The sequence below is a fragment of the Melozone crissalis genome, unplaced genomic scaffold, assembly GCF_028551555.1.
Source record: "Melozone crissalis strain CALT ecotype California unplaced genomic scaffold, PUWL_Pcris_2 ptg000018l_1, whole genome shotgun sequence".
Taxonomy (NCBI): domain Eukaryota; kingdom Metazoa; phylum Chordata; class Aves; order Passeriformes; family Passerellidae; genus Melozone; species Melozone crissalis.
The window spans coordinates 22,380,211-22,392,980 of NW_026535796.1; the positions used below are offsets into that span (position 1 = coordinate 22,380,211).

Sequence of the window (12,770 nt, forward strand, 5' to 3'; positions counted from 1 at the left end):
GTATAGCCAGGGTATATAATGCCCTAGCAAATAGCATCATTCAATTAAGTGGTTAAATCTGATTTTCAATATATATACAAAATATTTCATGTTCATTTCTTGGAGGGAAATAATTTTCTTTGGCTGTTGTTTGTCCTTTGACCACAGGACACTAAGTCTTACCCCTGTTAAAACAAGCTTTAATTGATCTTTTATCTCCCAAGCAAAACTGAACCCTTAAGTCTTGGGTCCCTCATTAAACATGTAAATTCCATTTATATTCCCATCCCTTTAATCTCAATCAATGTCTGCTTATGTCAAAAGCAAAGTTAATTTGACACAGTTATTTTGTAAACAGTAAAAAGTCAAAGCATTCTTCTACAAACATACTAACACTCCTATTTAAAAGGTGGAAGGATTGTGGAAAGAAGAAAAGGTTGAATGTAGGATGATTGTTTACACAAGCCAACTATTCCAGTGGTCAAAGGAAACGGTATTATGTGATCACTGAGAAAGAAGGAGTCTAAGCTGGAAACAGGTATCTTAGGGATTTTTGTTTTGGAGTTTTTTTAAGTTGGGGTTGATTTGTGAACACTGATATCTAAGTACGAAACATCAATCTGCAGACATACCCTTCTGCATGTAGATAAATGTCTAAGATTCAACTGGTTGATTTGAGCTGGCAAATAAAATTCATTAATGAACTGGTTAAACTGTACACTGGTTACAGAATCTATTAAATTCACATCTCAGAACTAGAAGATCAAAATAATTTCAATCAAAACAGTTTAATTCTACATACTTATTTTAAAAATCAGCATGAAACCCATCTGTAAATCAAATCAACAGGAAAAAAGTGACACCATCCTTACCTTTTCTCTTCGAGAGCAGCAATATTCTATCCAGTTCAAATATATCATACAGAAGCTCTCTCGTGAGATCCCTGCCAGACGGTGGTCATAATCCTCATCAATATTGGGGTTAAATGTTGGGTCTACATCCACATAATTGCGGTCTGTGCACAGCCGCAGGCCCTCCTGCATGGTCTCGTTAGCTAACCATTCCTCTAGCTTGGGGGAGGTTGTCACATAATAGATGATTCCCTGAAACAGCAGCAGTTAAAAATATGAGTCAATACTGCAATTTAAAAAAAACCCATCCATCTCAGTGTTTCAACTTATTTGAATTTTCTTGGTGAAAATGAACAGAACTGATAAACAGTAGCACTGATACTGCTCAAAGGTATAACAGATTTGCATAGAAAACACAATACAGGTGGTGTATAGGAGTATTTTTCAAAGACGTCAGGATTTTGAAGCCTACACTGAAGGAATAAGGAAAAAATGGATGGGATAGGATACTCATTGTAATTTTTGCAGAAAACAAATGCACAGAAATTTTTATTTAGTTAACACAGAGGCTTAGATACAGAATTTCTAAAGAAGTCTAAATTTTTTTAAAAAGCTAAAATACAAAACAATTTAAGACCCCTGTGCTAGGGAACAACTTGTGTGCATGTGTGAGTAAGTATCTTGGAAATATATTAACCTGAAAATCTGCAGGTCTCAGAAAGAGTAGCGTATGAAAAATCTCAATTAGTGCACTGATTACCTAAAAGGATCTGAGGTTAGAGTCATCTTAGAATTGGAAGAGAGGGCTTGTTTCTTTTTTGAGAACCAAAGATAGGTTTGGACAGCTTATGAAGACCAAAGCAGTTTGGCTTTCTCTAAAGAAACAAACTAACCAACTTTTCTTTCACAACAGAGCTATTGTATTTCAGTAACAGTTTTGAACTTCCTATTCCAGCTTCAGCTAGGAGGTGTCCTCTCTCTGATTTAGAGTACAGGGTCATTGTCCTGCTCAGGTGCTGGACTACTGAGTCACCACGAATACAAGAAACTGTCCTCCTTTGCAGGAGGTGTTCATACATCTGTAATTACCACCTCACCCCATGATCCTCATGTGACAGACATGATGGGTTCAAGTCACTGAGCAGTTCCCAGGTGTAGCCCAGACAGCCTCCCCCCACGGGCTGCACTGAGCCGAACCGCACCTTCACATAGTAGGTGGTAAGAATTTTCCGCAGATCAAAGACTTGGAGCATGGAAGCTGCACTGTTGTCAGTGATGCTGTAACCCTCCAGAACATACTTTGTTACAAGCACTTCCCAAGCCAGCCAACGCTGCCCAAAGGCTGCATTAAAGGAAAGCATGTGAGGAAGGTGGCCCGGTTCACAGCAACAAAAACCTTCATCTTCCTCTACACCTTCAGTGATGGCCTCTACTTCTCGTTGCTGACAGTAAGTTCCTTAGGAGAAAATAGAGGAAAGAGTTGAATGCTTTATATGATGGCTTTAATGTGAACTTGTGTTTAAGAAGACTTGAAATTTCAAGCTATTTCCAATTAAATTCTTTTAATACTAAGTGAACTATCCACCAACAAATGCAAAGGATTTAGATAGCTTAATTTATCACTCTAGGATCCCATTTTAGTTAGGTTTCACTAACAAGTAGCTGTGTTGCACTAAAATGGAAAGAGGGACTTAGTGCCACGTGACAGGAGCATCAAGAGGCCTTGCAGGCCATTTTCAAAGCAATTTATTAACAGGATAGAACTGAAAATAACTTCAATTTCTAAAGCAGAAGCCTACTTTTTAGTGCAGACAGCTAAGGACATCTAAGACACTCACCTCTGAATTCAAGTCCCCTCAGCTGGAAGGTGACCAAGCCGTTTCCTATCTCTATAAGGTGTACTAGTGCATTGAGGTAGTCAGAGGCTAGGATGAAGCAGTCCCCAGTACTGTAGTTTCCCCAGCGACCCAACAACAAGTCTCCACATAAGCTGTGCTGAAGGGAACGGGTTAAATGCTCATAGAAGATAGAATTCAGGTTGTTATCATCTGAACCTGCAGGAAGATTGGATTTAGGTTATCTGAAACTGCAGAAAAACATCCAGCTTGATTTACTTCACATTGAATCCTATCTTATTCTTAACCACAATACTGTTTCAAGGTTATACTCTATCCCCCACTTCCCCCTTTTTATGAGACAACTATTCCAAATGAATCTCAAGCGACATTTGTATTTTGAACCAAATTTTTGCTTAGTCACTCCTCCATTTCCCAAATTATTCCTTCAGTTCCATTCGTGCATCTCCCATAAACCTATTCAAGATAATAAAGTGCAAAAGCAAACGGAGCACAGACATCTCAGTGATGTCTGTTGTACTCATTACCATGACAATGAGACACCCTCAAACAATACTTAGTACTGTTTAAATTACTGAAGAATAAAAAGCAAAACAGTTGAATGCCTGCTACAATTATAAATAAAAAGGTAAATGCAAACCTAAGAGTGAAATCAAAACACTTATGGGAGAGCCTAAAGAATAAAGCAAGAGAGATGACAGAAGAAAAACGAACAGTAGACAGAGCGACAGCTGTTGGACAAGATCAGAGGGCAAAGTGATAATGAATCCTATAAAAATTCAACAAAAGCCATTTACATTTGAGAAAAAAAAGGCACTAGAAGAAAACTCACCCCTAAAAAAAAAAAAGAAACCCACCAACCCACTTCCCAAATGCCACCTCCCCAAAAAAAACCCAACCCCCCAAAAACTCCAAACCAGCTATCAAAATCCATCTAGGAGAGCTACCTGGATTCCGATCCAGCTGCGAAGCCAGTCTAGTATTTGAATGATCCACACGTTTTGTGCTGAAAAGAATAAAATAAAGCACACTTAATGCAAAATACATTACTGCAAGAATGTCTAAGCAAAGAAACTAATAATATAGTGTTCAATATTCCCAGTAAAATAGTTTCAAAAAGAATAATTTAAGATGCATATTTTCTGCTCTTCTCATCTGTAAAAGTATTTTTTGTGTATGATAGCATTATAATGCCTAATAAAGTTTGACCACAGTAAATAGCAATAGAATAATCTTGCACTTTAGATGAAAGTGCATACATTTTCTTAGGTATCAAAGTTTTAGATGTGAGAATAAATTAAGACCAATTAAATCAGCCCAGCTAACATTTCAGTGGACTTTATTGAAAGATTAATTTTTAGACAGTTCTTTCATTATCTGAAATTCCAACTATAATGCTTTAATCTAAGATTTGGAACATTGCATTTAAACTGTTCTAATGTTAGAAGGGAAATAAGAAATACCCGTTCAGCTTGCCCTATTCTGTTTATATAATATTTTATTGGTCGGATAAGCTCTCTATTGCTGATAGCGTAAGAAATAAAATAAAAAACATATTCTGACCTGAAGATTCTTTTACTACTGATCCCATCTTGAACAAAAAAACCCAATTACTTTGAAATATTTTTGTATTAAGTTCAGCCAGTTTTGCTGTGAGCAGAACAACAACGAACACAGGTAAAATACCTACAAATTGGTCCCCAAATCTTTTTATACATAAATTCACTTTTTGATTAAAATTACACTTCACAATACCATAAATTTCTTGTTTAAAATAACAGGATGGCATACCACTATGTAGAAATTACTTCAGCAGCTGAAGCAAATGATCCTAGTGTAAAAAACAGCTGCTACAGTATTTCAGAAACAAGTTCATTGAAAACTTTCAGTGCTTTATACTAGCTTTCTCTGGGGAAAAACAATAACAGAAATTCACAAGTTAAAAAAAAAAAACAACCAAAAAAACGCCCCAAACCAACATCTCAGACATACCTAGTCTATTAAAAACAAATTAAGTTAAAAAAAAAAAACAACCAAAAAAACGCCCCAAACCAACATCTCAGACATACCTAGTCTATTAAAAACAAATTATTTAAAACTTTTTCATTTCACCTACTTGTAGTCTCTTTCCCAGAATTTGACAGGCCTGGCATATGAAGTGATGAATATTGCACTTCCCAGAAAAGGATTCAGTGGAGTAGAGAAGAAAGCTGACACAACTGCTTGGACAAACAACATGGCAGAATCTGTAGGATAAGAGAATTAAGGAAAGCAAGGCAACAACTACCTTTTTTTTTAGCTTCTGTGATTGTGTTCAATACAGACAGCAACACTAATGAAGAGTAAAACAAGATCTCTATAAATTTCTATGCAGCAAAGATGTTTGTAGGATTTCCAGCATTAAGGGGATTCTTTTTGTTTTTAAAAACAGAAATAGATGGAAATCTGGCACTAGACATGACAGTCATTTCCAAAAATTCACTTGAAAATACTCCATTCAAACCAGCCTACAGAAGTTTAAAACGCAAAATTCAAGGACTAAAACCATAATGACTCCCATAAAAGGGAATTACTAGCAAAAGGAAAATCATGTGATTTTCAGAATTACTTCTGGTCCATGTTTTTTTTTTACATCAGCATGCTATTCCTACCATTACAATATAATTCACAGCATTGTAACAAGGCAGAAAGTGTGCACAGCTTCTTTGTAAATACTCACTAGACAAACCTGCTCTTTCAGCAGTTTTACCCCATAACACAGAATCCATTACAATGCAGTACTCAGAAGTTATAAATAGATGGCTTCAGAAGAAGGTTTGCATTTTCAAAGGATACGTGGCACAGCAAAGGGCTGGGCAAAAGCATGGAAGGCAGACCCCCATGTGATCTGCCAGGGAGCAATGTAGGTATATACAAATCTCAATTTATAAAAGAGTTCCCAAAGCTACAGGGAAAAAAAAAGAGAAAAACAATTCAGTATTTTCGCTAACAATCAACATGCCTTGCATCCTGGGGAATTTACTGGTAATCCTAGAGTTCTTACTGATCTACCAGAAGCTTTGAGACTTCGAAAAAGAATGTCATTATAAAAGCAAGTAACATAAGATGCACTTCCTAGTTCTACATACAAACTCAGGAGATATTTAGAAACTTACATATGGTTTCTCAAGCCAACAGAAATGCTTTGGGAAAGAGAAGTCTTAGCTGCCTTACAGCATATCTATTACAGTACAAAAGACTGAGAATCTGCAAGATTACCTATCAGATAGGACTATCTATGTCCTATCTGATAGGTAATCTTGCAGATTCCAGATGTCACCTTTGGATGAACTGAAAAACCTAAAAACAGAGTGAAAAGTTACCTTGCTGAAGAGTATGGACATGAAGAAGAGATCTAGCAGCATGGTCTCAGTAAAACTTTTGTAATCAAAAGTAAAGAAGAGCACTGTGAAAATAACAGTGACATACTGGCACGTTGGGCTACTGAATGATGAACGCAGTAACTTCAAGCCAGCTATTGTGATCATTAAAGCACCCAACCTGTGTAAGGAAGTCACACAAAACAGTTATTACCTGTTATCTGAAAGGAGTTTAAAGACCGCTTAAGCTGTGCTGTCATGCAATATCAATCTCTTCAAACTTTGATTTGGGTTTGCTTTTGGAACTGGGGGCAAAGGGTGTTAATGATTAGTTGGTTTTTTTTAAGATAACAACTGATTTTTTTTTTTTTTTTTAAAGTTACTATCTAAATCTTTTCATCAGTACTCTCAAGCCAATCAATGTTCAAGATTATTTCTAAGCATGCCACTAAAAAAGAAAAAAAATAATAGGAGATGAAATATCCTTGTGGTCTGAAGAAAAACTTGGTCTTTAGATTAGGAATACTAAAATGCAAAAGCGCTAGATTAATCATCAAGAGGATGTTAATGAACACTGGATTATCATTTCCTGCATGACTATACTGCTCTAATTTCTACTGAGGGAACAGCAACTTTTTTCAGACATAGCAACTGACATACCAAAGGGTTATTAAAAAAAGAAGGTAAAGTAACATAACAGCAACGTTCCTCCCAAAGGTCTCATAGTGACTGTGATAATGAGCCCAAAGCAAGAACTTACTAGATGCAAGGATTAAAATTAAGAAAGCCAAAAAAGCCACACACCACCCCACAAAATTAATCTAACAACTTGCCTCCCAAAATATTTTCTGTTTAGTTTCAATATTTATAGTCCTTTATTCCTAAGAATAGAATTTCAAATCCAAAAAAGACACCTGGTTACTGTTTCTTGGAGGCAAAAAATGCAGGGCTTATTATAGAGCTATCATTTGCTGAGACAGTCAGATACACTGCTCAAGGGATTATAACTAAGATTCAATTTAAGAAGCAGTGTGCAATTCCATCTGGATATGGATTATACTTAGGGGCTAGGAAGCCTGGGGAATCCCTTGATGAGTGAAGAAAGGTGCAGAGGGGCAGCACACTGGCACACCAACTCCGAGAGCAAGTCTGAAATTTACACTTGATAAACTACCTGATCAACACTATCTTGAACTTGCCATCTGGATAATCATACTATAGACTCTGTAGCTCAACAAGCAAACTTATCACAGTATTAGGTAATTCCACAGCATGTCATCTTCACAGTATATGCTAGGAGTTGAATGATTTATCTTTGCAGGAGTGTTCTATTTAACAGTGTAATACTCCAATCAGTTTAAGTCAGCTTTATACAGGCTTTCAAATAAAGAAAAGCTTTATTTATTCCTTGCCTTACTCTTAAGACAATACCATTAAGGCATTCTGTCTTCCCATGGATGCCAGAAGTCACTATTTCATTTCCCACCACAGCAGACATACTCAAGATTACTTAATAGCCTTTTCTACTTACTCAGTATCCAGTTTCTTTGGACTAGCAATATTCTTAGCGCTGCTACTAAGCTCATTGAGGACTATCAGTGGATAGATAACATTCTTCTCTACAAAAAGGAGCCAAATGTGAAGCTTCTCAAACCACATAACATGTGCAGCATCTGTCAAGATATATTAAAAAGAAGAAATCAGATGGCACTGTCAAATCAAAAACACTTGGTTATAAAATAAAGACTCTTCATTTCATCAACTTGGAACAACTGTTTTCTTACAATGAACTTTGGTAGTTTATTTAAGCAAAATAAAGAGAAGTTCCTGTCAGCAGCCCCAGTAGAATTTTTGCACTGTTCACACAACAACAGAACAGTTGGCAAGCTACTTGCTTACTGTATGCAGAAGGAAACAAACTGGGTTCCACCTCTTCAATAATTTCAAAATTGCTGTTGATGAAGCTGTTTGAAATGATGCCTTTTCTCTCACAGAAAAGGATGTTTTTCAACCCTATTCAATTTGAAGGACTCCTGATTTACAGCTCTACAGAAGAGCCTATGTAACCCACCAACATAAATGTCTGTCACTTGAGCAACTTCTTTTAAACTCCTACAAGAATTGTAAGGTGTGTTTCAAATTACTGCAAATTAAGATAAAAAAATTTGCTCTACAATATAGGCTAGAAGATTTAATGGCAAAAGTTGTGGTAAACATTGATGCCTACATAAAGGGCAACAACTGCACCTTTTCCAGTTTTAGAGATTAAAGACTTAAAGCATTTAGTTCCACTTTTCACTTCTTCCAGATAAAAGTCTGACATCATACTACAATTGCTATTCATATTTATCCATCTTTACATGCAATCATTGGGAAAAAAAATCCCACAAGTTAGACATCAATGAAAAGACCACACTGAATGGCTGCTACAAAGGTAGAGTTTGTGAATCAATTCTGATAATTCTCTGCTCCTGAAAGCAGCAGAATGCTCTCTTGTTTTGACAGTTATTTGATAAGAAAAAGCAAATAGTTTCAGTTTTGTCCAAGGCAATTTAGACAGGAGTTTTTTAAGTGTGCTGTTAACAATAAAAACATTCCAACAGTGAAGTCCCCACAATCAACCACAACATTTATCCATTCTGGAAAACTAATAAGCAGTGCAACTTCATCTTTTTTTGCATCTCTGGGGAAAAATTCCAACAAAACATAGGCTTTAACCTAATGCTAAAGTCTAACATAGGCCAACAGCCTAACATGTTAAGCTGCAAGCACATATCTATGCAGATTAAGTTGTAAGACTGGTCCCTTGGTGTCTTCATCTATCAGTTGACCACTCACTATTTTCTGTTGTTAAACATGTCAAAGATACTATTAAAAACCACATAAGTGCAAGGATGAAGTCTCCACCAGCACTTGCCACAGCTAATCCTCTAAAACATCTGAAAACTTAATGCTGAGGAAATACATACTGAAACACAATCTTTATGAAAAATTACTGAGGCAATCACAAGCACAAACTTTACCACTCAAGATTTCGAAAACTATGTTTTAATGGAACTGCTCTGAGATAACATTAGCACCCACATCATCATCATCAGTTAAGAGATACATAAAATGTCATGGAATCAAAGCATGAGGAACTGACAAACAAATACATTTACAGATCAGATGTAATGAAGTTCCAGTGGTGAGAAGAGTAAAGAGATGAAGTAAATCAATAGGTAACACAAGTTGGTCAGCAGCCAGCTACAGCAAGTTGAAGGAAGTGTTACAGACAATACTTACTCCGGACTTCAAACTGATGGTATTCCTTGGTTTTCAGCAGCGGGTGAGAAAAGCAATGCCAAGGAAGCTGCTTTCGGAGTTGAGGCAGAACATAATGGGTCACAAAGCCCACCGTACCCACCAATGCATAGAGAACATAACTTAAAATAGGCTAAAAAAAAAAAAGAATTGAAGAAATTAAGACCTGTGTTTCATAAAAAACATAAAATATTCCTTTGCTAGTGTATTTTCCAGCATGAGCACATGCTCCTTCAATACACTAATGCATCTCTTCATGAAAAACCGTACTACCAATTTTAAGATAAAACAAGAAACCCTGTGAGAAAAAAACCTTCATATCTAACAAATTTTCACTAAGATGAAATGTACTTTCAAGTAAAAATAGTACACCAATCTTTTTTCACAGTCCATTGCTTCTGACCCATATGCATTTTATAAAGTTATTATTCTCTAAAGACTGAACCCAATTTACATTTCCATCTGCTAGATAAAAGGAGGTATACGCAAATCATTAGTTTCACATTCACTTGAGAAGGTAAGAAGCTTCCCACAAGACCAATCCCTTCCACAGAAGTCACAAAATACTGTAAAATTAACAAGGGATGATGGCTGAATTTCACAACAATGCTTTCTACACATTAGAATTTTCTCTAAATTTCTACATAAGTCTAGATAATTGCAAAACTAGGATTGCATTATCTTGTCATAAGCTCTTTGTGAATTCTGTGAAGCCCAAGCCTATTGAAATATACAACTGGTGAAGAGCATACAGCGCAGTCTCTCAAACATGGGGGAAAGTAACATTCAGGTGGAGTGCTGAAATCTCACAACACAATAATAGAAGGGATATTTTCCTCAGAAAGCACAAGTACACATGCTTAAGTAATGCACTTCACCATGGAGACATCAAATTACCTAAATGCATATGCTTTTAAAAATTAGTTTCTTACTTTATGCAGCATGTATTCTAAAATACATGCCAGAAATTTTCATTTGCCTTACACAGGACTATTCATCAGCTGGCCAATGGCTCTATAATAGGAACAGCAAAATAAGAAACTCAGTAACTGCAGCTCTTGAGGGAAACACCTTACCTAAACTGAAGCACAGGATCTAGTCCCATGCCATTATCACCAAGAGCCACAGATACACATTAAAAGTATCCAAAGCACTAGCTACAATGACAAGTCAAAAACTTTAAACTCAAATGATCTTTGAAGTCCTGTAAATAATCATTCCAATAAAGGCATACTGCCCTATACTACAGTCTACGAAGAGCCATGCCAGCATGGAACTGCTGAGTCAAGGTTCAGCCTCTCATACTTAAGGCACAAAACATTTTAAACATTGTTTTGAAGTTTCATTTTTCCTTATTTCAAAACAATTCTGACGCTATTTGAGATCGATGACTCAAAAGAGGGTGTTTTGTTTTAGAAGCTATAATAAAAATCTAAAACATGGGAAGAAACTAAGAAAGAGCTAAGGAAGATGATCTTTTGAGTACATACAAGTGAAGACCTTCAGTCAGTCACGTACTTATCATGCTATATGTTTAAATACCGGCTAAAATTACGCAGCAGACTCAGCGAACTACCAGAACACACTTTGTATCACACCACAGTATTTGCATACAGAAGGCAAAAGGAAGACACGAGGTAACATCTTACCTGTAAAACTGTAAATACTGTACTGACATGAATTGCAAAATAGAGGACACCAATCACTATACACACTATCAGGTCAGACTGCAATCGTTCACTCTGTGGAGTCAAAATAAAATAATTTTAGAAAATACCAGCTTTGACTGACCTGTTAGAATCATTAAAGCTGGAAACTATCCCCAAGATAGAGTGCAACATTTCAATACCTCCTTAATACACAAAAGCAGTAACACTGAAACTGATTAAAGATTTTTTAAAATTATGCTAGTGTTAACTACTTCCACTGAAGTTAGGTGAAATTTCGCAGGACAAACATTACAGCTAAGAGCATCAGTTCAACTAAGTGAAAGACTCATAGAGGGGCAGGACAAATCAATATATCAAATACTTTCTCTAATCCTGGACTGTGAGGTGGTGTAAGGGTCCCCTGATGAAAGCACTGGAAGGGACAATCAAATTTCCCCTTTACGATCTGATTAGTGCTTAGACTACAGGGCAATTAAGAGCCCTGGAGGAGTGCTGCTGAGGCCAAGCTACCAACCAGGTGAAACAACCAGGCTCTTTAATCCTCTTCTGATTTTGTAGAAGGGTATAGAATAGCTTTGGAATGACCCCTAGGAACGAGTCTGAATTTTCCATTACTCCCGAACAATAAAAACAAGCCACTGATAACGGGCAAGCCCCGCCTCAAGACCTGTAATGCCAGCCGCAGCCACAAGGGGGCAATGCGTACTTAGGGCCTCAAGTGTAGATTTGTTCCCACTCTGTCAAAACAGCACCAAACATTTACAGCCCAGAAAAACATTAAAGGATTATCTACTCCAAAATTGGACAAATAATTACACACAGAAATTATTGCTGCAAAGCCTTAACTTCTTGGGCTACAACTTGCTTTTTTTTAATCAGTTGTCCCGATTTTAAAAACCACAGTAAGAAAGACTATCAAAATCCTTAGCTCCTCTGCCCCTCTGGAGACTAACACCACAGTTTGAGAGCTCAAAGAGGAGCTTGCAGCTCCTGTGGTAACTCTTTCCTGCTAAATGTTAAAAGAATTGCAGTTTCTCTGCTCTAAATATTTACTTGCAGTTTCCACACACTGCACCTCATCATGCTTCTAATTGCTGTATTATGAAAAACCCAGCTATAGAGCTCAGCCTAAAGCTGAGCCCTACACAAAGCTAAATGCATATTCAACCTTCTTTGGTACAAGTTGAACATATTAGGCTTCTTAGGTCTCTTACTTATTGCTACATTGTGTCAAAAAGAATAATGTTTAAATATTACTGCTTCCATAAATATGGAAGTAGTAACACTTAAACAATATTCTTTAGTAGTAAGATTTAAACACATTCTTTAGTAGTGATATTGAAACATTATTCTTTGTATTTTTAGTGCATTTGCACTAAAAATTCAAAGTAGTGTTTAAGTAAATGGAAAGGTTACATCTGAAACAACTTAGACCACACAAATAAACCACAAAAAGCCCCAAAATACTTTCAATTTTTAATTTCTACTTCTGGAACAGCAAGCACAAAGCTCTTCCTCACAATTATTAGAAACACTGAATTATTATAGTTTTGCCACCATTAACTCTTTCCCACTAACTTCTACACAAAAACAAGCATCATCTATTATTATCCATGAGATAAAAGAAGATCCTTAGTGACACTTCACTGTATCCACACTAGGGAATTGCAACTCCCTTTGCTTTTAAATAACTTAAAATTGCAATATCAGCATTACACTCCTAGGTGTAGCACATGAGTTCAGCTGCAGATT

General features: G+C 36.5%; 1 protein-coding gene across 8 annotated transcripts in view; it reads right to left on the reverse strand.

The window, feature by feature from the left end:
• Positions 1-12,770, reverse strand: part of PCNX1 (pecanex 1) — an 85,951-nt gene that overhangs the window by 15,089 nt on the left and 58,092 nt on the right. For all 8 annotated transcript variants that reach the window (XM_054275858.1, XM_054275857.1, XM_054275853.1 and 5 more), the window contains 10 exons: positions 10,998-11,090; positions 9,331-9,481; positions 7,577-7,718; positions 6,049-6,226; positions 5,522-5,630; positions 4,803-4,932; positions 3,634-3,692; positions 2,669-2,884; positions 2,033-2,286; positions 852-1,082 (listed from right to left, as the gene is read on the reverse strand). In XM_054275858.1, the coding sequence (XP_054131833.1) occupies positions 852-1,082; positions 2,033-2,286; positions 2,669-2,884; positions 3,634-3,692; positions 4,803-4,932; positions 5,522-5,630; positions 6,049-6,226; positions 7,577-7,718; positions 9,331-9,481; positions 10,998-11,090 (1,563 nt within the window). The remainder of the gene's footprint in view (positions 1-851; positions 1,083-2,032; positions 2,287-2,668; positions 2,885-3,633; positions 3,693-4,802; positions 4,933-5,521; positions 5,631-6,048; positions 6,227-7,576; positions 7,719-9,330; positions 9,482-10,997; positions 11,091-12,770) is intronic.